Source organism: Macadamia integrifolia, unplaced genomic scaffold (genome assembly GCF_013358625.1).
Source record: "Macadamia integrifolia cultivar HAES 741 unplaced genomic scaffold, SCU_Mint_v3 scaffold1303, whole genome shotgun sequence".
Classification (NCBI taxonomy): Eukaryota; Viridiplantae; Streptophyta; class Magnoliopsida; order Proteales; family Proteaceae; genus Macadamia; species Macadamia integrifolia.
Genome location: NW_024868152.1, coordinates 27,335 through 51,698, shown reverse-complemented (window position 1 = coordinate 51,698; position 24,364 = coordinate 27,335). Strand labels below are relative to the sequence as shown.

At 38.1% G+C, this 24,364-nt stretch overlaps 1 protein-coding gene across 3 annotated transcripts in view; it reads right to left on the bottom strand.

Annotated features, from left to right (window-relative positions):
- LOC122063363 overlaps window positions 1-21,878 on the bottom strand; it is a 55,612-nt gene extending 33,734 nt beyond the window's left edge. For 2 of the 3 annotated variants that reach the window (XR_006135310.1, XM_042627082.1), the window contains exons 1-5: window positions 21,741-21,878; window positions 20,040-20,137; window positions 19,684-19,796; window positions 12,947-12,990; window positions 1,290-1,334 (exon numbers count right to left, since the gene is read on the bottom strand). Coding sequence is in view for 1 of the 3 variants with exons in the window: in XM_042627082.1 (XP_042483016.1) it covers window positions 1,290-1,334; window positions 12,947-12,990; window positions 19,684-19,796; window positions 20,040-20,089 (252 nt within the window). In the remaining 2 variants the exon portion in view is untranslated. Of the gene's footprint in view, window positions 1-1,042; window positions 1,335-12,946; window positions 12,991-17,333; window positions 17,493-19,683; window positions 19,799-20,039; window positions 20,138-21,740 lie in introns of those variants that run through there. The other variant, XR_006135311.1, reaches the window with a different exon arrangement.
- Window positions 21,879-24,364: the final 2,486 nt, after the last annotated feature.

Sequence of the window (24,364 nt, the reverse complement as noted above, 5' to 3'; positions counted from 1 at the left end):
TTTTTTTTGGATGAATAAAATATATTACAGGAGGAGAAGACTGCCAAAAGGCAGGATACAAGCCAAAATAGCAAGAAACTAAAGGCACCACACATCATCCTTAGATGGGACAAGAAAAAGAAAATACAAGAACCAACAGGCCACACCTCAAATTAAATTGCCCATTCGTTGGTGTGAAGGTAGTAAGGGCAAATCTTATACGGCGGCTCCGACCAATATAGATGACAGGGCCATTTGATTCTTCATCTTGCGCTTCCTTAGTATCTTCAATATGATGGGTCGCCTCCTCAGAGACTTGAGCGTCTTCCCAATGAAGCACTTCTTTTTCTTGCTCTTCCTCTTGCTCATTCCAGTCTGAAATATGAATGAAGGATTTTCCCTCATTAATTTCCAAACTGGCCGTACAAGGAATGGGATTATTATCCACAGACTCTAAAAGCTCCTCAAAAGAAGCGATAGATAATTTTCAGCTTTAGGGTCTAATGTAGAATGAGGGGACCTAGAAGCAGAATTCACGTGGTTCTTCTTGTTTTCCTTCTTCTTTTTCTTTTTCTTCTTCTTCCTCTTCTAGGATGTCTCCTTAGGAGAAGGTCTTTCTTCAGCAACACTATCCCCCAACATCTTTCCTTCCATATTCAAGTCGAGATTATCCTTTTGAAGATCCCATTGCTTAACAATAGGTGTGGAAGTCAAAATTTCCTTAAGTACCAATATCTCCTCAAAGTCATAATTGTTGACATTAGAGATATTGTCATCATGGCCTTGAATCTCCTTTTCTCTTCCCATCTCCACCTCACTCAAGACGATGAAGGCATAGTTGTCACGGCGTCAAATCGATCCAAGGCGGTGGAGGGGTGGCTAATCGATTTGGCGATTAATCGCCCATTTTGGCGTTGCTATGGCGGTCAAATCGCCCGTGTGTCATTTTTTATTTTTTCTATTTTCTAAAATTATTTAATATGCTACTTTTTTATTTTTCCTATTTTTGAAAGTTATTTAGCATACTACAAGCCTAGAATATATACCCTATAACATATAAAACAAACATTAAGTAACATCAAATCATCAAAAAAATCAACATAGCCATATCATGTCATCAAAAATCAACATAAATTATTGACTTATACAGTTATACATCAATTCATCACTCATCAACATAGTTGTCACGTGTGGCATAGGGACAAACAATCAAGGAGCATTCTTTTGATTACTAAATATAGGGGAAAATGAAGCTTGAAAGTAAAAAATCAACATGTACATCACACAAAAGTAAAAAGTAAAAGGCTAACCTGTGATTGAAGCTTGAAAGTAATGATTGGAAGTGAGTGAGCAACCTGAACAAAGTAAAAGGTATATATGTCAATATATCATATATGAATGACAGAATGGGAAATATATATTTGGAAACCAAAAAATAGAATCATTAGATCAAATGATGAGATAAGTGGCTAACCTGTTAAGCTATTAGTGACTTACTGAAGCAATAAAGCTTGATAGCAAATGAACTCAACATAAAAAAAAAACTTAACTAATCATCCAAGTTCAAAGTTTAAAGTTTAAACAATATATAAAATCCAAACACTCAAACAGTCAAACACAAATAACTTAATCATCATAATCATCCGACAAATCAGCAGATGGCAGATTCCTTTGTTGTCCACTAGAAACATTTGCATTTTCACCAAAGTTATCTATGACATCCAAGTCATCATTCACATCATCCTCTTCTTCCAAATCTTCTTCCCTATCTGATTCTGATGACTCCCCAACAGCCCTCCCTCTACCACGGCGTGTGTAGCACAAATTTCCTCTAGAGGTTGATGATTGAGCTCTCCTGGGTCGATTGGGCCCCTCTATTGTTGCCCCCATTGCTCTACCAGCAACGTCCCATGTGAGATCAGCATCGGGATGGACTACATCATCCACTTGCTCGTCAATCATCCACTCACTACTCCAATCCAGTTCATCAAGCACAAGTGGATCATAATTTCTGTTGAGGAGACGTCTTTCTTGAAACCTTTCTTCTAGGCGGCGATTGTATTGAACATAGACTAGATCATTCAAACGTTGATGTTCCAGCCTATTCCTCTTCTTGGTATGAATCTGAATTCATAAACAATAGAGAACAACAAACAAAGTTATTGTTCCAAAAATAAAAAGTCTAAAATATGAAATAGAGACTTGAGACCCAGCTACTTACAAACTCAAATGTGCTCCAGTTGCGCTCGCAACCAGAAGAGGAGCAACAAAGCCCTAGAATACGTCTTGCAATCTTTGAAAGCTCAAAAGCATGACCTCCAAATGAACCCCACCAAGTAACTATAAAAAATAAATATATATAAAAATAGTTAGATTGATATTTAATATATCACACAAGCAAAACAACTAAACATTAAACAATGAACTCTACTTACTAGGACTCATGGTTGCCCGTGATCTAATTGCCATAGCCGAGGCAAAACCACCTCGAGAATATCTATACAAAGTGGCTTGAGTATTTATCTTGTCTTGTAAAGCTGGTTCATGTATCATTCTTTCAATGACTTCATTAAATGCAAGCTGTAGAGAAGATATAATTTGGTAGCCACCATCATCACCTTCCTTATAAGAAAAAAATTTGCCAGGATTAAGAAATAGTGCTGCTCCATACAAAGGACGCCCCATCTGAATCTCCCAACGCCTATTAACAATATCCAATACTTTCTTGTATTGCCTTTCTTTATCTCCAAAATTTTCTTTTATTTTCTTTTTTGCCTCATCCATGGCAAATTGAACCTCAGGCATAGAAGGCCTCTCATCACCATCCACAATCCTCAAGACAGTAAGAAGTGGCTTTGAAGCTCTAAGACAATTTTCCACACCATTCCAAAATGCTACCGCAAACACCGTCTCAACCACTTTCTTCCCAGCTTCGGTCTTTGCCAAATTAGAATTAGTCCATTCTTCAGAAATAAAAAAATGTCTCAAGTCATCTCTATGTTTTAACAAGCTTTGAAGTGTCAGAAATGCAGTTGCAAATCTAGTAGCTGTTGTCCTCACAAGATCCCTCCCATTTGTTCTAGCCCTCATTGCATCAAGAATACGTGTGTGCCTGTAGATGAAGTTGGTTACTTTTTTTGCCTTACTTATCACAGTCCTATTAGCATTCAAGAATCCTATTTCCTCTACCATCAGGTCAATGCAATGCGCTGCACAAGGAGTCCAATACAGCTTTGTCCTCTTCTGCATCATCATTGTACCGGCTAATTTATAAGCCGATGCATTATCTGACACAACTTGCACAACATTGTCCTCACCAATTTCTTGAACTTTGTTGTCAATCAATTCAAACAACTTCTCTGCAGTTTGAGATATACTAGATGCATCAACAGATTCCATGAAATAAGTCCCCTCTGGACAGTTAACGAGGAAATTAATTAAATGCCTTCCTCTTTTATCCGTCCACCCATCAGTCATTAGAGTGCACCCATACTGCTTCTAATACTCTTCATATTTATTCTTCATCTCTGCAGTTCTATCCTTTGCTACCTTCAACAATGGCACTCTCACTTCATGATAACTTGGGGGCTTATATCCTGACCCGTACTGTGTAATAGATTCTACCATCACCTCAAACCTCCTTGACTTAATAGCATTGAATGGAATACCACACTGATAAACCCAGTCAACAATGTGATTATCAACTCTCTTTTTTTCTTCCGCTGATCTAAACCGGTTCTCTATAGTAGTCTGAGTACTACCTTTAAGATGCCTCTCAGCAACCACTTGCTCAGGAGTCCGTCTAACATGAGCATCCATGGGGCCCCTTACTTGTGGCTGAATGACTACTTTCTTTTTCTTAGCAAATGTCCCAGAGCTAGGAATAAGTCTAGAGGTTGTAGAAGAAGGAGTCCTACTAGACTGTCTTTGACCTTCAACTTCTATATCAACATCAGCACCAACACCAACACCAACACCAGCACCAGCATCAACATCAACATCAACATCATCATCATCCAAAATGTCTTGCATCCTTTTCTTCTTATTGCGCATAAGAGTTGCATTCATCTCTGTAGCAATCGCTACAGTTGTCTTGGTACACTTAGCAACATCTCCATATCCACCCACCAAATGTTGCTTTAACCTTTTAATTCCACACTTGAGGTTTTTTCCACAAAGAGTGCATTGAACAAGGTTCTTGTCTGACAGGTCAGGCCAATACCCATACTTCCACCCAGGGTCATTTGATTTGGCCTTCCTGGTTGGGTCTTTGGATGGATCATATGCAGCCGTGCTTATATTATCACCCCCACTACTACCAGGTCCACCAACAGTACCATCCATTATGAACTCCTATAGTCCTATCCTACAAGTTACAAAACAGAGTAACAAAGTATGTTAAGTGTTAACCAATAACATTAACATGATAACATAAAAAAAAAACAATCAAACACTCACAAATCCAACTTAATCATTTCACTTAACACAAATACACAACCAAGACCATTGTCAAGTTCTTATATTTTTTTTTTCCAACAATCTAAAATATATGATTTCCCATCTTCAGATCAAGATCAAGCTCTAGATAGTAGATAACTAGATATACAGATAAAGAGGAAAACATATTATAAACATTGAAGATTTGAAGTTACTAGTAGGTGGGGCCCTTACCTGGTTGTCGCTCTTGCTGCCGAAGGAGAAGATGTCGCAGGCAATATCGTATTGTGGTTGTTGTCGTTCTTGCTGCCGGAGAAGGAGCAAAGAAGATGTCACTGTTGGTTGCTGCCGGAAAACCAGTCCGGCTGTTGGTTGCTGCCAGAGAAGGAGAAGAAGAAGAGTTGCAGCGGTGGCTGCCGGAGAAGGAGAAGGAGGAAAAGAGTTGCAGACTTGCAGTGGTGGCTGTCGGAGAAGGAGAAGGAGGAAAAGAGTTGCAGACTTGCAGTGGTGGCTGCCAGAGAAGGAGAAGGAGGAGAAGACTTGCACGGTGGCTTCCGGAGAAGGAGAAGGAGTAGAAGAGTTGCAGCGGTGGCTGCCGGAGAAGGAGAAGGAGAAGGAGAAGGAGGAGAAGACTTGCAGCGGTGGCTGCCGGAGAAGGAGAAGGAGGAGAAGACTTGCACGGTGGCTGCCAGAGAAGGAGGAGGAGAAGAGTTGCAGCGGTGGCTTCCGGAGAAGGAGAAGGAGGAGAAGAGTTGCAGCGGTGGCCGCCGGAGAAGGAGAAGGAGGAGAAGAGTTGCAGCGGTGGCTGCCGGAGAAGAAGAAGGAGGAGAACAGTTGCAGCGGTGGCTGCCGGAGAAGGAGAAGGAGGAGAACAGTTGCAGCGGTGGCTGCCGGAGAACGAGAAGGAGAAGAGAAGAACCAGCGGTGGCTGCCGGAGAAGGAGAAGAGAAGAATGTTGCAGCAGTCGAGGGTTTTCGTCTCTTCGAACTCTCGAGCTTCGATCGAGGGTTTGTGACTTTGTCTTTGTGGCGTTAATTGGAAATTTGAAATCGACAGAGGGTTTGGTCTCAACGGTGGCAGCGTATGGCCATATCATAATAGACAAAATGTTAGTTAAAAAAAAAAAACCCAATTAAAATATAATAAATAAAATATTGTTAGTAAAAAAAAAAAATCGACCGCCTAGGTACTAAAACGTGGTATGGCGTCCACCAAGTGTGAAAACATTAGTCGTTGTACTGCCATGCCTATAATTTACCGCCGGGACGCCAAGGCGCCGCCTAGGCGACGCCTTGACAACTATGGATGAAGGGAAAGAGTTTTCCTCGTTTAATGCCTCCCCATGAGCTAGATTGCTCATGTCCTCATCTATTTCTAAATCAGCCTAAATTTGACTTTTCAATCAACCCCAACAAATCATCATTCAACGTATCTTCATCCTCAAGGTTTTCAAGCAATGAAAAAGAATTTATATTAGTACCCGAAGCCCCACCTGCTTTCTCTAATATTTTGGATTTGAAATTTGAATTTTATACTTTATCCACTGGATTTCCACCTATATGACAGTTTCCCGGCCACCAACCTGAGCTGAGCGCAACCATTGTTGTTCATACCAGGACCATCACCATGAGCAGATTTTCTCTTCCATTCCTTCCGAAGCTCCTTTGGCCTTGCTTTGTTATTGCCACAAAGTTCAGAAGCATGCCCAAATGTCTTACAGTGAACACAACGAGTCGGTTTCTTATCATAAATTATTTTTTTATTGAAAACGATCCCAGCATCATCATATATTGCTACTGAATTGGGGAGCTCCCTCTCTGCATGAACTTCAATACACATACACGCAAACGAAAGTCTCTCCATTCTTATTGTTCTTTTCTCAGCCACAATCGAATTCCCAATAACACTGCCAATGATACTTAAAGCATCAACTCAACCAATAATGGAATGGAAGATTAGGCAAGGTAATCCAAACAGGGACTGAACAAAAATCTATCTTCTCCAAAGAGATGGACGACACCATAGCCGGATAATAAATAACCTCTTTTGAACATACCATGGCCCCCCTTTTCAAAACTTTAATTTTGTCTTCCTCTAAGTTAAAACAAAAGATTAACATTGCGCTACCAAGTAGGTTAATATCAACATGAATTGAGATTTTCCACTGTTTTAAGAAAATTTCTTTTGTAAAACTAAAAGATGATCTTCTTCCTATGAAGTGCCCAACAAGGGTGTTCTTCCATTTAGAAACCTCACGTTCCATTAAACTTGCAGGACACCTAGCCATTGCCACCCCATCAATAATAACAGGACAACAAACTTCAGTTTCAGGCCATCATTAGCTAAAACCGAAGAAAAGCAATTTGTCCAAGGCACATCATTTCTTTGGTTATCCCCGTCAATAGAGTCGTCCTTGAGAGGTTAAGGGTGGACCGAAGAGCCTTCCACCGCACCAACATAACCAACAGAGACATGGCTGGCACTAAGGGAACTAGCAACAGTGGCAGACAATGAGGGGAAATCCTTAAGGCCAAAGGCTTGAAGGAGCCTGGAGGACCCCAAGACACTGGCTTCACTCGTCAAGGCCAAGGGAAGCCCCTCCCCACCCTCGACAACGGAGGAGAAGGAGAAGGGGCCATTCCCCACCCACTAGGGCTGATAGAGTAGCAAAAAGAAACTGCTCTCAGCAAAAGTTCCACTCACCAAACATCAGTCGGACATCAAACTCTAGTTTTGGGCACGCACAAAATTAGATCTGGAACCCACACAAGCACAGCTTCAGACCTATGAATTGTAAAGCATAAAAGGACTACCCCTACCTCAGATCAGGAGATAGACCACCGTCGATCATAGTCGCTACCTCAGATGCAAGAAGGGCAAATGACCGCTGCCTCAGTAATTTACCGAGTATGGCAAAGATTTTCTAGATTTTTTTTCTTTCTTCTTAGATCTTTAATTGTGCTAAAAATAAAAATAATAAGGCTCCTCAAATGCAGAGCTCCGGAAACCACAAAAACCCGATCAATATCAACAAATCTGAAGTAAATGCCTTTGTTTCAGATCTAGTAGACACCGTCGGTCGCCTCAGCTCGACCTAGTGGACACTGCTAGTCGCCTCATCTTCTTGTCCCACTAGAGGCTGCATGTCGAAGAAGACACCTTTGTTGATCTCACTTCTCGTTTGAATGGTCTCCCATTCCACACCATATTGATTTCCAATCATCTCCAAGAATCGATTCTTGTCAATGAAAGTGGCAGTCAAAATCATGCCCTTTAAAATTATTCTCTTTTAACAACTGAATCCAAAGCCCACTAACAGGATGGGAAAAAAGAACTTCAATTGGCTTACCCATAACCTTCCCAATTTTCAATATATGTTTTTAATTTCCAAATTATTAACAATCTAAAAAGCTTTCACAATACAAGCACATAAAAGTGAGGCTTTAAATTTTAAAATTACCTTATTGTCATTATGTCTGCAGGCACATATAAAGACATACTCCAAAACACCTCCTATCCTATAACCCCTACCCCATCCCTTACCCTCAACCCCTATTGGACCGAGTTAATCGACAGGATCTACAGCTACCCCTCCAAATGGAATTGGTAGGAATGCTTGTTCAAATGGAATCGGAATTGTGTCTCGCTCTAACTATGGCAGTAGTAACCTGTTAGAATGCCAAGATGCTGCCCTGAAAGAAGCCAAGACATAGTCTCGATCTTTTTCTTTCCTAGCATTATTGTCAACCATTTGATCCTAGTCGTCTTGCGTGGAAGGAGCCAGATGACGGAGACTTTACACGACGTCTTGACCCATCCATAGTCTGCTAATCTAATCCCAACGTCATCGATCCTGACAAGCTTGGATAGGACTATATCTCTGTCTTTGGTTTGTGTAACAACACTGAATGTACAGTTCCTTTGTTCTTATGGCTATGTTCTTTCTCTTCTTACTTGTTTTTTTTTTCAGCTTGATTAGTTGACACAGACTGTCTAACCCTTTTACGCAAAACTAAACGTTTGTGACGAATAGGCCCGGTTACTCAGAAGGGAGTCTGCGAGTTTTAAATTTATTATTATTTTTTTCCGGCTTGATTAGTTGACACAGACTATCCAACCTTTTTACGCGAAACTCAACGTTTGTGACGAAGAGGCCCGGTTACTCAGAAGGGAGTCTGCTAGTTTTTAATTTATTATTTTTTTTTTTCGGCTTGATTAGTTGACACAGACTGTCCAACCTTTTTACGCGAAACTCAACGTTTGTGACGAAGAGGCCCGGTTACTCAGAAGGGAGTCTGCTAGTTTTTAATTTATTATTTCTTTTTTTTCGGCTTGATTAGTTGACACAGACTGTCCAACCTTTTTACGCGAAACTCAACGTTTGTGACGAAGAGGCCCGGTTACTCAGAAGGGAGTCTGCTAGTTTTAAATTTATTATTATTTTTTTCCGGCTTGATTAGTTGACACAGACTATCCAACCTTTTTACGCGAAACTCAACGTTTGTGACGAAGAGGCCCGGTTACTCAAAAGGGAGTCCGCTAGTTTTTAATTTATTATTATTTTTTTTTCGGCTTGATTAGTTGACACAGACTGTCCAACCTTTTTACGCGAAACTCAACGTTTGTGACGAAGAGGCCCGGTTACTCAGAAGGGAGTCCGCTAGTTTTTAATTTATTATTTCTTTTTTTTCGGCTTGATTAGTTGACACAGACTGTACAACCTTTTTACGCGAAACTCAACGTTTGTGACGAAGAGGCCTGGTTACTCAGAAGGGAGTCCGCTAGTTTTTAATTTATTATTTCTTTTTTTTTCGGCTTGATTAGTTGACACAGACTATCCAACCTTTTTACGCGAAACTCAACGTTTGTGACGAAGAGGCCCGGTTACTCAGAAGGGAGTCTGCTAGTTTTTAATTTATTAGTACTTTTTTTCGGCTTGATTAGTTGACACAGACTGTCCAACCTTTTTACGCGAAACTCAACGTTTGTGACGAAGAGGCCCGGTTACTCAGAAGGGAGTCTGCTAGTTTTTAATTTATTATTACTTCTTTTTTTTCGGCTTGATTAGTTGACACAAACTGTCCAACCTTTTTACGTGAAACTCAACGTTTGTGACGAAGAGGCCCTATTACTCAGAAGGGAGTCTGCTAGTTTTTAATTTATCATTATTTTTTTCGGCTTGATTAGTTGACACAGACTGTCCAACCTTTTTACGCGAAACTCAACGTTTGTGACGAAGAGGCCCGGTTACTCAGAAGGGAGTCTGCTAGTTTTTAATTTATTATTACTTCTTTTTTTTCGACTTGATTAGTTGACACAGATTGTCCAACCTTTTTACACGAAACTCGACGTTTGTGACGAAGAGGCCCGGTTACTCAGAAGGGAGTCTGCTAGTTTTTAATTTATTATTACCTTTTTTTCGGCTTCATTAGTTGGCACAAACTGTCCAACCTTTTTACGTGAAACTCAACGTTTGTGACGAAGAGGCCCGGTTACTCAGAAGGGAGTCTGCTAGTTTTTATTTATTATTACTTCTTTTTTTCCGGCTTGATTAGTTTACACAAACTGTCCAACCTTTTTACAAGGCACTACACATTTGTGCAGAAGCCCGGTTACTCATAAGAGGGTTTGTTATTGTATTTCTTTTTTTTTTTTTTTCGGTATATAGACATTCCACCTATTTGACGTGAATTTCAATGTTTATGGCAAAGAAGCCTGGTTACGAGGGAAAAGCCATAATGCATGATTTAAAAATTTTCAACACATAAGGCTTTCATAGTTACACAAATTGTCCAACCGTTTTACCCTAAACTCAATTTTTGTGACAAAAAGGTCTGTTTACTCGTAAGGAAGTTTATTTATTTATATATATATATATAGACATTCTCCCTGTTTGACACGAATTTCTAACTGAGATATGTTTTCATCAACTAGGCTAGTTGATGGTGAGAGACCTAGGCTTAGATTGCCATTCCCATATGCCATCCCCTACCCTTTACTGTGTCCTAAGCCCATCCTTACTCTACCCTATGCTACTTACCCTATCAATATCCTACCACTCCTACTCTATCCACTTTACTGTGTGTTTCTTGTGCTGCTACTCTGGTCTATACATAATCCTATTAACCCAAATCAACATGACCATAAAGATCTGTCTATAATGCCTGGAACAATCACACCCCTTATTCCTTATGCCCCCTCCTTGCTTTTTCCAGTAGGCTCAAGAGTACTAAATATGTCCTAAAGCTCTAGAACGCCTCCACCATCGGGAACATCTCCCCTGGTGGAGACAAGCTCCACTCTATTCAAGCTAGGCTCCAACACGATCTCCTCAACCCGATCCTTGCTGAGTAAGAGATGGCTCGAATCAAATGGCTTGAATTGGGTGATTCTAACTCGGATTAATTCCATCGCTTCCTCAAAGCTAAAGAAAATGCCAACTCCATCCCGATGCTTAGCTCCTCCCCTGGGACTAAACTTTTTGCCCCAGATATCATCAAGTGGAAGCAGTCTCTCACTTCCAGAGGCTTTTTAGCCCCTCCCCCGCTCCCCCCACCCCCATCCCCTATGATCTCCTTAACAAGTTTGTCCCTGATGATTTCATTCCTTTTCTCCAATCTATTCCCAGTGAGAAGGAAATTATCTCTGCCATCCTCTCCCACAAATCCAACAAAGCTGCGGGCCCTGATGGCTTCAGTATGGGCATCTTCTTTGCCTATTGGAGCACTATAAGAAATGATCTTATTTCTACGGTGCGTAGCTTCTTCTACAACCCGAACTAAATTGAGGGGATTAACCACACCTTCCTGTGTCTCATCTAAAAAAAAAAAGGTGCAGTTTTCATGAATGATTACAGACCCATTTCTCTCTGTAATCTCTTTTACATATTCATTACTAAGATCCTTGCCAATAGGATCCATAAAGTCATTGACTCCTCGTCATCCCCAATTAATCGACCTTTATTATGAGTAAAAGTATCTTTGACAACATCCTTTGTCATGAGATTATCCGTGGTTTTGATAGGAAGATCCATGCCTTGGCAGCCCTCCATAAGATTGGCATTCACAAAGACTTCAATACCATTAGCTAGGATTTCATCTCTAATGTGCTGCTCCAGATGTCTTTCCCACCATTTTTTGTCTATTGGATCCATGCTTATATCTCCTCAACTCGTTTCTCTGATCTGGTGAACGAGCCCTACTGGGTACTTTCCCTTAGGACGTGGCATTCGTCAAGGATGCCCCCTCTCTCCTTTGCTTTTCTCTCTATTTGGAGGTCCTTTCTCAATGCATTTAATCTGTTACCGACCTCCACCTTATTCCCCCATCCCAAAATGTAAATCCCTTCTTCTCTCCCACTTATTTGCCGATGACATTATGATCTTTTTCAAGGTCAATTCCCTTTCATCTCCACCATCATATCCACTCTTCAATCCTTTGAATCCTTCTCGGGGCTAAGAAGTTGTTTTGGGGTTCAATAATATACCAATAAAGGTCTGTTCAATGGAAGTATGAGGTTCTTCTAAACTTAGTGACTGGTGGTGCAAAATCACCTTGATTCTTTGTCTTCAGCCCTCGGTTTGAGTATCTTGCTCAATTTTGTTACTTTATTAGTGCTTATGTTAATTCCACAATATATACCTGTTTTAAGTCTTGGATTACTACTTGATCATCCACTTCGATTGTGGGTTTCTAGTGTTGCTGCTCTGGTCTGTACTTATACTATTGAACCAAATCAATATGCCCAGGATAAGCCTTTAATCACCTACGCAACCAACTAGTAATGAAGTGGTAAAATATCAAAAAAATTGTATAATTGGGAATGTCAATCAAAAGTCAAAAACACAATAAAGCATAGTAAAAAAAGAAAAGTAATAATAATCTAGAAGTCTCACATAGAATTCTTTCAAGTTTAAACTAAAATGGAGGAACAAATCATTAACTGCTTAGAAGATTAAATTAAATTTAGCTTTATATTCATCAGCCTATAAGTATTAAAATATCATATTTGCTTGAACAATAACCATTGTGACCAATTATAGCCAAAAAAGCTAAAAACAAGTCAACACAATAAAAAAGGAAATGAAAATGCAGGAGGAACATATAAAGATCTGAATGAAGAAAAAAAAGCAAATTACAGCAACATTGAAAAATATTTACTAAAGTACCATGCTAATTTGCTCATCAATATACTTAACATGCACATTGTTGATGGACACCTAAATGCCATTAAGAGTTTGCAGATGTAGAGAAGATGAACATGAATGGCATTGTAGCATGACAATAAGGATTTTAAAGACTAAAACCCCCAAGAAAAAGTCTTTATGTCTATAAGTTAACCTGAATAATGAAAAGATACCTGAAACTTAACAAGAATGTGCAAAGAAAAATTCCCAATGCTGTTTTTTTTTTTTCCCTAAGGGGCAATTAGTGTATTTTAACATCTTTTTTTGCTCCACTTTTGCTCCATAGAAGAAGAATCAAGATTGAATTTGATACAAAAATCATAGATGGTTAGGAGGCAATATCACCTTTGCAACCATGTATGGAATAAATGATTGGCCAACCTTATTATCTGCAGGAATAAAATAAGGGTCAGTGTTAGTCAAAAAGTATCCAATAATTAAGTTTTTCTACATGAGTAATGAGCTTTATTTCTTTGATATATAAATTTTCAATATATGTTTTTAATTTTCAAATTATTAACAATATAAAAAGCTGTAATAATTCATACAGGACAAGTGAGGCTTCTAATTTTGAGATTACCTCATTGTGATCACGTCTGCAAACACATATAAAAGACATCCTCCAAAACAACCTCTGTCCTACCACTCCTACCTTACCCCCTACCCTTTCCCTCTCCCTACCTACTAGGCTACTACTACCCCTCCTCCCTCCCCACTACCCCTCACCCACTCCTCTCCCTACCCTCTTGCCCCCTCAGAAGGGAAAAGTGAACTTTCAATTAGATTACCCATAACCTTCCAATTTTCAATATATGTTTTTAATTTCCAAATTATTAACAATCTAAAAAGCTTTCACAATACATACAGAGAAAAGTAAGTCTTCTAAATTCAGAAAATTACCTCATTGTCATCACCTATGAAGACATCCTCCAAAACAGCCACTATCCTATCCTACCCTACCCTTTCACTCTCCCTACTTACTGCCCTTCATTCCTTCCCCCTTCTACCCTCCCTACTTACTACCCTACCCTTTCCCTCTCCCTACTTACAACACTCCTCCCTTCCCTCCACCCACTTCCCCCTCCTCCCCCCTCTCCCCCCTTCCCTATATATATTTTTCAGAAAATGTGGTAGTAAATTTCAATTCTCCTGCCATAAATTTAAAAGAAAAAATTGAAAAAAAGCAGTTATGGTGGTGGTATTGGCTTCGACAACAAAACCCAGTTTGGCAAAATCTGTTGCACAATGATGCCAACCCCAAAAATCCAATTCATAATATTAATCCACATTCAATCATCCAAATATCTATTTTCTAAAAGAAATACAACAGGTTCAGACTTTGTAGTATATTGAAATCCCCCCCCCCCAAAAAAAAAAGAGTTTGCATGTTCTAGCATTTTGATGAAAACCAGCAACCAACTTTAAGCATTTCCTATAGCACAGGAGAAGCATAACCTTACTCTCAAGACTCAATACCATTAAATCTTGAAATTTTCTTCAAAAATGAGAAGGAGGGCCACTCACTAGTCGTTGTCCATTGCTTGGACCCATTAAGAGTAAATTAAGCAGTGAAGATTCCAGCTACCACTAACAAAGATAGAGGGAAGGAGATAAGGTCAAGATGACCCAAAGTCATATGAGGAAAATTTCAACTTAATATTTTCAACTAGAAATTAACATCTAAGCACCATGGTTGTTGATCACAAGGAAAGCAACTTTAAGGAATCTTCTCACGAACACATAGGAGGTTGGAATAGAGCATCAATCTCTCTCCTATAACCATAGAAGAGGGTTTGGTTTAAAAAATAAAAAGATCCATCCAATTGATCAAGAGTTATGAAGGAAAAAAGAGAACCATGTCAAGAAATTCTTTCCTTGTGTGTCTAATACTAGAATAAAATCCTCCACAACAGGAATAGAAACCTCTTCATACACGCTAAGAGCATGGTGATGCAGCACCGAAGGTCTACACTACGAGGCACAAGAAGGTGGTTGACCAAATCTGGTCCAAGTCAGCCCACGATTTGGGCTGCTGATGGAGTTATTAGTTGCTTATTAAGTTTCTAAATTAGTTTCTATTTTCAGTCTTACAATAGTTTCTAATTTCAGTTTCAGATCTAGTTTCCTTTTACAATTTCAGTTTTTAGTAACTTATGTAATCAGTTTTAGTAACCCAGAATTAATAATTTCCGAGTTACTATTTTCTTTTAAACCCCATCATGATTATAAATAAAGAGGGGAGGGCAGTATCATAGGCCCACGATTTTGAATTTTAAAAGAAAGCTATTATGCTGCTGCCGTTGGGTTTCTCCATGGTTGTTCCTTGTGTCTGATTAAGGAAGAAGGACTTGGTGTGTGATCCAAGTGACTCCTTACAGCGTGAAGTCCAAGAGGTCTTCTTAAAGCTCTATTATTCTCTTTATATTCTAATCCATTCTCAAAGGATTAACACTGCTGAAGATCAAGTATGTTCCAATCTATTTCTGCCCAGAAATTTTATGCAAAACAAAGCAATCGGCCTGCTGGAAGAACCAGATTTGATGGTCCGATTGACCTAGTTTTTTGGTCGATTGTTCCTCCCTATACCAGTAAGGTTTGACCCTAATTCTGGATGATTCTGTTCTGCCAGTTGTGAGATATTCGAAATCACCCTTTTCTTGTCTTTTTGTGACCTGCTGTGTCCAGAATTGAGATCAATTGCTATGATTGATTTTATGCTGTTGTCTTAAGGTTGTGGATCCTTATTGCTGCTAATTTGAATCTCTGAGGGTCTTCTGAAGTTCTGGTTATGTTTGTTTGATTTATTATTGTTCTGTCCTAATCGATTCTGGTGATCTGAATTCAATCAACTGCTGAAGTTGTAATTGTTCTGTTATGGTTTGTAGACTGTTGAAACCCAATTCTGGATCTGATAATTCTGGTTGCTTTAAGGACTGTTGACAGATTATTATTGGATTGTTATTACTGTTTACTGTTGGGTGGCCATTGGTTGTTCTTTAGTTTAACTTTCCTACAGTTTTGGGTCTAGTTTGCTTGTCAAATCTAATCCTACATTACATGGCAGTCACTCCAACTAATTGGAGCTTCTTCCTCACCACTGTTTGCTATGCTAAGAATATGTCTATAAGATTTAAAGTGAGGAATAATGTCTCACCCATAAGCTCAAACTTGTAGTGTACCTGTTGATTTGGTTTAAAATTTTTTGTTGTTGTTGTTGTAATCATAAACTAATAAGTGGAAACGGTAGGAGGAATAGCTCATATTCACAACCAAGTTTTGAAACCTGGCTTGAAACCGAAATATTTCGTAATATTGCAAATTTTGACCGAAACCTAGTATGTTTCAGTTGCAGGTTTCAATTAAGGTGTCAATTTGTAACCGAAACCGAATACCGAGACCGAAATCTAGCCGAATTAATCTGATCAAACCCAACCGAAAATTTTGGTTCAAATCCAATTTGAGTACCAGAGTATTTACTTCGGTTCGACTAGGTCCCGGATTCAACCAAAGAACCGAAAACCGAATTTAATAGCATTTATTACCCCAGTCTCGTTAAATTCAAAATCGAATAGGGACGTTAGAAGTCAGATGTATTATGTATAATTGTAGAATGTCTTATTCTTACTATGGCGCAACTCCCATGGCATAGTTTTAAAATAAAAATTTTTTAATAATATCAATGAAGAAGGAAGGAAAGTCCTTTAGTTTTTCTATTCTATTTATCTAAATGAAGAGTCCCATTGCAGAAGCTTTGGAATTGGAGTTGTGCAACTGGTTTACTTTTCACTTCATTGTATATTCTCTCTTGTCAAGCACTTCTTCCCAACTATGGTAGCCAAGACCTTAGGTAGATGGGTTTCATCTTCATTCTCAGGTGGCCCTTGGCTAGGGAAGATATCTCCCAATCTCTCAAATCTCTTATGTCCCAACTCTAAACTAGAACCAATACACTCCAGTCGATAGGAGAAGATTGACAATCATGGAGTTCCGAACTTCTAAGCTTCATGCTTTGTTTACAATCACATCTTCATCTTTTTTCTTCTTTTTTTGTCCAATCCTTCATGTGATGAGTGAGTAGTCTCACTTACTGGTATTAGTTTATCAATTCATCTAGCTAGGGTTAATGGGTTAGTTTCTTTGTATTTTGTCTATTTACCCAATAGTAAGCAATTTCTCAAAATTCAGCTTACAGTTTCGTCGGAACCAAATGTAACCGAATAAAAACCGAACTGAGCTCAACTCAGTTGGAGTATCACATATCAAAACTGAGTCGGTTCCAACATATCTCTTTTGACCCAAACCAGAACTGAGCCAAATACCTAGAACCAAGCCGATTTACACCCTTAGATTCAATTGTCGATTTTAAGGCCCAAAAAGCCATATTAGGTCCCGAAACTCCTAGAAAATCCTATTTTAGGCCCTCTAAACATGGCGGAACCCTTAAATTGTAAAAAAGCACTCATTGTTAGTTAGGCTTTAGATTCTATATATTGTAAGCTGATATATACTTTCTCTAATAGTCTAATATAACCCTACACAAAATTCAATACTAGAACACACATAATTAAAATTATTGCTGGAAAAACCATGTTTTGATTTGAGCAAGTCACCCAAATTGAGTCAAAATATTGAAAACCTAATCAAGAGTCACGTTGACTTTCCTAGATATTTAAAAATAAATAAATAAAATAAACAAACAAACAAACAAAAAAAGCTGCTCAATCCAAGTCACCTGGAATTTCACTTGACTTTGAGTTTTTCCCAAGTCACAAGAGTCTCACCACCGCTGTTATTACTCCGTCACTGCTGCCCCTCCCTTCGCCGTTCTTACTACCACTCCGCTCCAGCTTATGATTCCAACTCCGATTTAGGTTCTAGATCGTGATTCACGCTGTTGTTGTACAGGGTTGAACAAAATGATGCGAAGTTACAAATCAAAATAATATCTTTGATTACATCATTACACGGATCCACTAGTATATGTTAAGCAAAGCATCCCCTGTTCCCGAATTCTTCCCCCCTTCCCCCTTAAACGATCTCTAATGAACCCTCTACTAGTGAAGTAGGGAGAGCAGAAGGAAGTCCACAAAATGCTGGTGTGGTAGCACTTAACAATGGGTGAGAGTCATCCAAATCCAAAAGAATGCTAATTTTGAGCCCTTAAGAGTCATTTTTTATTCTGACGATTCATGTTCTCCGGCATGGATCTAAATCTCCTCGAAATTTCCCAGTTTCGGTATGGCTTGAGATGAACCAAGGATCAAAACCAAAATGTTACTGGATTCAACCAATTCTGATAGGTTTCGAGGAAATTTCCTAAGTTTCATATGGTTCGACCAAATTGGTCCAGCCCATGCTTATATAAGTGACATGTTTCAATAGAAACATACATTGTTTCCCATATTTCAGTAGAATCTCTCAAATTTAATGGGTTTCGACCAAGAATGGGGAAATTTGACCACAAAACATCAATTTTTGCTCAATTTTTTGTACTCTTCTTCTACTACCTTACATTATCAACCAAAATCAACCTAGAGAGGATTTCTTGGAGCTTCAAGGTAAACCCATTTTTTCCCTATACTTCTTTTTTTGTTCAACATAGAAATGAACATAGTAGAATTCTTTTAAAGCAACCATGTGTGCAACCTCCAAATCCTCACAGTCTCGGTGAGCCATTCCCTTGGTTGGGATACCTACAACATATTGATGATAGGGTTTATGGGTGGGAAGTGATGGTCTTTCAGAACAATTGGGCCCAAAAACTGTCATGGGATTCATATATGTTGCATTTAGAAGAGCAGCTACGACATCTATAATGGTACACATCTCATGGATTGAAGCTGCCTAGAAACTCCTCCTGGTATTGTATGACTAGTTCACTATATAAGTTATTTTTGACTGTTTTTATAGTGTATTTACATTTGTAGTCACTAACTTATATATAGACTTAGTGGGTATAACAAATTAACAAGGCTAGTGTACAACATCATTCAACATACACTACAAAACTTATGTTAACACCAAAAATACCATTTTGGGTGTTCTTTTGTGAAAATAGTTCATGGATTAGCTTTAAAAGGTCAAAAACAGGCTGTACAAAAAAAAAAAAAAAAAAAAAAAAAAAAAAAACCGAAGGGTTTGACCAAAATGATACCAAAACCAGAAATATGGTAGAAATTTTGATTGATACTTAATAACAAAATTCAGGTATTGCATCTGATTTCCTTTATCAAAACCGAAAAATTTCACAAAATTCAGTCATTTAAGCCAAAATTTCATACATTGTTCAATACACAACTCAGCAATTGATCATTTGTTGATTCAAGTAATTAACATTTCTTGGGTGCACATGCATTCTAACTCTTAAGGTAAAATTTTCCATTGCATCTTAAGTTCTTAACCAATATGACATTTTCATTGCACTTCCTTCTATTGCAAGAATGCAAGTAAAGGGAAATGACAGAAAGTGAAATTAAATTAAAAAATAAAATACAAACTAAATTAAAATCTTATTCCATATGGTAATTAAACTTTTAAAGTGGATTCTTTGCTTTCCTATTCAACTCCAAGAGAACTTTTTTGAAAAGTGATTAAACTTCAACTACTAGATATGAAATTTTTAAAGTTATTTACACAACATTGTCGGTAATGATAGAAAAATTCCCGTTATATTTTTACCTGAATTCCTTTCCTTCCCTTCCCCTTCCCTTCCCTTCCCTTCCCTTCCCTTCCCTTCCCTCCCTTCACTTCATTTTTAACAAGACTCAGGCTCAAGATTTAGTAATTTGTAAAATAAAGTAGAATGAACAGAAGAATAAACCTGCTACCATGTTTGAATTTCAAGATTATTTCTATTAGAAAAGAGTGGGAGGGGGAGTAAAAGACCATGAAACCAAAGAAAACTAAAACAAACAACCTCATCACTATGAGAAGAGTACCTTATTACGATATGAATAGAAATCATTGCAACCTAAGATTGTAATATCAAGACCTACATCGCTAATACAATTACGAATTTAGATTCATGGAGTCCTATTGCTATATTAAGTAGGCAAGATGAGTGCATAAAATATAAACTTTACCTTGCAAAAGCAGATTGCATAGCATGTCCTTCTTACTCTTATCAGAAAATATTGCATGTGCAATTGCCACAATGTATAGTACTGCTTGCTCCACGAAAAGGTTGCTCAACTCCCTGAGATCTTAAACCAATATAGTGTTATTCTTATAATCAAATGGTCATTTTTTCATTTCAACATAAAACCCTTCACAACTAAATAGTTTGCATCAGAGCATGAAGGATAAAGTAACTTCAAATCCATCGGTTGTGCATGATTGATCCTACACTCTATTTTAAGCCATACAAACAATTATGTTCCATACATAAAGGCACATATGGCAGTCCACATAGTATAACCCAAAACTGCTATGAACTTGCCTCGAAGAGACACACTTGAGGGTCAAGTGCTTTAGAGACATTTTGTACATACTTTCTCTACAGAGTTGAGGAGATGTCAACTTCACATCTATCCATGCCTGAAAGATGCCAAAGAACCAACAAAATCAGGAAGAATTCAAATAAAGCTACGTGGTCTTAATAATGTTATGCCTGCTTTCATATTTTGAATTAGCTAGTAGAACTAATACAACCAAATATTCCAATTCATACACAACCCCCCCGGCACACACACCCTGTCTTTCAGTAAGAATGAAATAGAATTGAAAGGATGCAAATTAAAGTTTAAAGTTAAAGGAACAATAAACGTTAGAAAATTCCTAAATATCCTTTTAGCATAAGATAAGAGTTTATGGTAACACAACAAGAATCCATTAATAATAGCTTGTGTAACTATCAAGGCGTGCTTTAATACTCTCTCCCTCCCAATGGTTAGGATTAGAAGTAATACCAGCAAAATTAGCAGTAAAAAAAGTGAAGGTAGTAATAATGAGGAAAGATAGGAAACTATTGGTGTAAAGTACCAGAATTTACAGAAATTATGTACCATGAAGTTGAGCAGTAGAACCCAAGAAGCATAATTTCTGGATTAGATATGAAATTGTTGCATTACTGTACTTGTAAAGGCCGTCTTGGGATTCTCAAAACCAATTCTACCCTGTTTTCAAGATTCTACCATTGGATAAAAGATTAGCAGCGGACTAGTAATGATATTTTCAAACACTAGAAACACTATCTGATTATACTCCAAAAGCAGACCCCCCCCCCTTAATTTTTTTACTCATTCAGGGACCACAGACCTTCCCCATTAACTTAAGTATTAACTTTTAAGGACGAGGTTCGTCCAAGGGCAAACAGGCCTACAACAAGTTGAAGAGCTTCAACATTTTAAAATGTATAAATGAACTAGGCACAATCCAAAAGCAGATATTTAATTTATTATTTTACTGATTAGTCAAAAGATTGAGAAAGAGAACTACTAAATAAACAAGCCTCATCCCAACGCTGCAGAATTTTGTCTCCAAAAGCAGATATCTGATTTATTTCTGCACTGATTAATCAAAAGATTGAGAAAGAGAACTGCTAAATAAACAAGGATCATCCCACCACTATATAATTTTGTAATTGAAGAGTAATGGCTATTATGCTCCCTATCTGTTTCTAGTTGGCATATAAACTAGTTAAGTGGCCGCTGCAATTCTTACACATGACTTTATGTAGGGATTTCAATATCCTAGTGCTCTTAACTTTTGACAATGAATGTAAATCCAGATATCCTTTATTAATTAAAAAAAGAAAAGGGTGTTAGGGGAAGAGTATCCAGTTTTTAATGGTTCAACTAATACATAATGTTGCTCTAGTGAAGGACAGTTGTCCGAATCAGCGTTTCCACAAAAGCAATGGCGATTGAATTGTTCAGTCCTGGATGTTGCTGATCTTAAGGTCAAGTTAGAAGTAAATATAAGAAACTAGGAATCAGAATGCAAGTCACCTGAATCATACCACAATATAGTTTCATTAAAATTAATTGTTTTGCAGTAAAAAGTCATGGTTTCAGCTCTTGTTCATGAATTTATGATATAAATAAACATTTTAGGACTACTCAACCAGCTTGTATGGCAGTTCATCAAAACACTACTCCAATTTATTTGCATAATCAAAGTGCTGGCATTGTGAAGGCACCTGCTAGGTCACTGGTTGGCACCCCTACAGGTTGTTGTGTAGTACTCAAGAGAACGAGGATTGAGTGACTTGAGTCTCTTTCCCTTTACCTTGCATAGTATAATCACTTCCCACCCCTCTGTTACCACTAGTTTACATCTGACCTAAAAAAAAAATAGACGCATTAGTGTAATGTAGTAAATACTGAGTTAACAATCGTGTATCAAGAGCCTTAGGCCATAAAAAAATATCATTCAATAACTTACAAAGTTTAAGAGAAAAAGTACCACTCTACATAAAACAATGTAAAGGTGGAGATATATTGATAGTGGAAGAAACTTTGTTCGTTCCTAACATTAAGGATCTGTACAGTAACGATTCTATTTTTTAAAACTTGATTCTGGGTCTGACACACTTTTTTGCATTTCTGTTTTTTTGTAATGATTCTGCATCATAAATGTTGTATGGTAACCAGAAAAAAAAAAAAAAGATTTTGTAACCTAGAAGAAATAAAAGCTATATGGTTTGCACTTAACAGAATCATTTCTGTTAGAAACCAATATTACATAAACTGTCATTTTCACTATGGGTGCCAAAGTTGTGATTTTAAAATAAAATCTAAAGATAATCAATAGTTTTTCAATAAATTCTAAGTTATGGAAACCATTATTATAGCTAGAGTTGAAATAAAACATAAATAAGAATAATTGACACAAGTAAGAGAAGTAGAAGACTCTAGTGTTAGCTTCATATCATTATAATAACTAGGGTTTGTAACAGTGGATAGCCAACATAAGATGTCCTGTAACCAGTATCAATTCCTGTCCAGAATGGACATTTAAAACAACGTTAATGGAGGTTGAACAAAAAACTTGGATTTGTATATTTTTAAGCTTGAGATTTTCCTCACAGTGGTGTGTGGTCTCTCTCTCTCTCTCTCTCTGAAATTTGTGCATTGTTGATGACTGAGAAAGATTCATGAAACCCTCATCAAATAAAGGAGAAAGACTAAAATCAGAATCTGGATTTGGATGTCTTTTTTTTTCTTCCTTTCTCCTTCCTTTTGTTTTCAGTTCATATAATTATAACTTCTCAAGCACAAACACACACATATGACTAGGGGTGTCAACGGTCCGGGTTGGTGCGGTTTCGGTCCGGTTCCACCGGTTTCGGTGTGAGTTTGGAAGTGACCGAAACCGACCCATTAAGGATTTATCGGTTTCGATCCGGTGTCGGCTTCGGTGCGGTTTGGGTTCGGGTTGGTACCGGTTTGGATTTATTAGATTCATTTCGGTTTGGATCGGTTTTTTAAACCGGTATGGAGCCATTAGGAAACAACCAAATGATGAATTGTTGAACTTCGGTTTCTTAAATCGATTTGTAACCGGGTTGGTTTTGGTTTTTGGTCTAGTTTGAATTCGATTTTCCATACAAATGTATACAAAACTATTCAAATTTTGATTTTTTTAATGAATTTTGGAGTGTTTCGGTTTCTTACCGGTTTGGTTTCGGTTTCGGTCCGGGTTTTGAGCCGGTTTCGGTTTGGTTTCGGGTTCATCCGGTTTTCGGTGCGGTTCGATTTGGTTTTGGGGTTACAATACTCGAAACCGAACCGAACCAATAAGGCTTCGGTTCGGTTCGGTCCGGGTTGTTATCGGTTCGGTCCGGCCGGTTTTACCGGTTCGGTTTAGGAATTGACACCCCTACATATGACATATCTTGGAGGCCTTATTGGAACATCTCAGGGAATAGCATTCAAATGAGATGAAAATAGCACTACTGAAGTGAAATACAACTCCAGAATTATATTTTAGTAGACTCAGGCCACAATATTGCAGGGTTTCAAATTCGGTGAATCAGATTGGGAATCAGCTGGGACCAATCCTGATTTCTGCCATTCAATCAGAATATTCACCCCAACCATAGTGACTATCCTGAATCAATCCCTTACAATCCAAGGGAATCGATCTCCCCTTGTTTTTCCTACTGACTCTATCAACTAATTATCAACATAATATTCCCATAATTCATGCCAGACTTGTTAGCATACTCCCACATCTTCTTTAAGCAAGGTTCAACAAATAAAAACTACAAAGTATACCAATAAAGAAAGGTAAAAGCTCAAAAAAAAAAACCAGTCCATGGCAAGCAATATAAACTGATTTTTAATAGCAACAGATCAGAGTCAGATCCTCTTCAAACCATGGTCGATGATCTCTCTTGGGGAGGCATTGAACGCCCAAAGTCTTGCTCTAATCTGACGTGTAGAATCAATTCAGATGGATTATGAAATCATGCTGGAAATTAGAACTAAACCAGGGTAGCCACAGGTTAAGAATTCAGAGATTCTCTGACGAAATTCAATACCAACATAAATCTAGAATTAGAGAGAGAAAAAAAAAAAAAAACCTATATCGAACAAGAACGGTGGCTCAGGAAGGCAAGAAGATCAGTTTTCATACAGTGGAAAAAGGGGATGGGTTCAGCCAGGGCGGTGGATCTCGTCACCTCGGTGATTTCACTTGGGGAGGCCTTGAATGCCCCTAAGTCTTGCTCTAACCTGATGTGTAGAATCAACTCAGATGGATTATGAAATCAGGCTGGAAATTAGAACTAAAACAGGGTAGCCGCAGGTTAAGAATTCA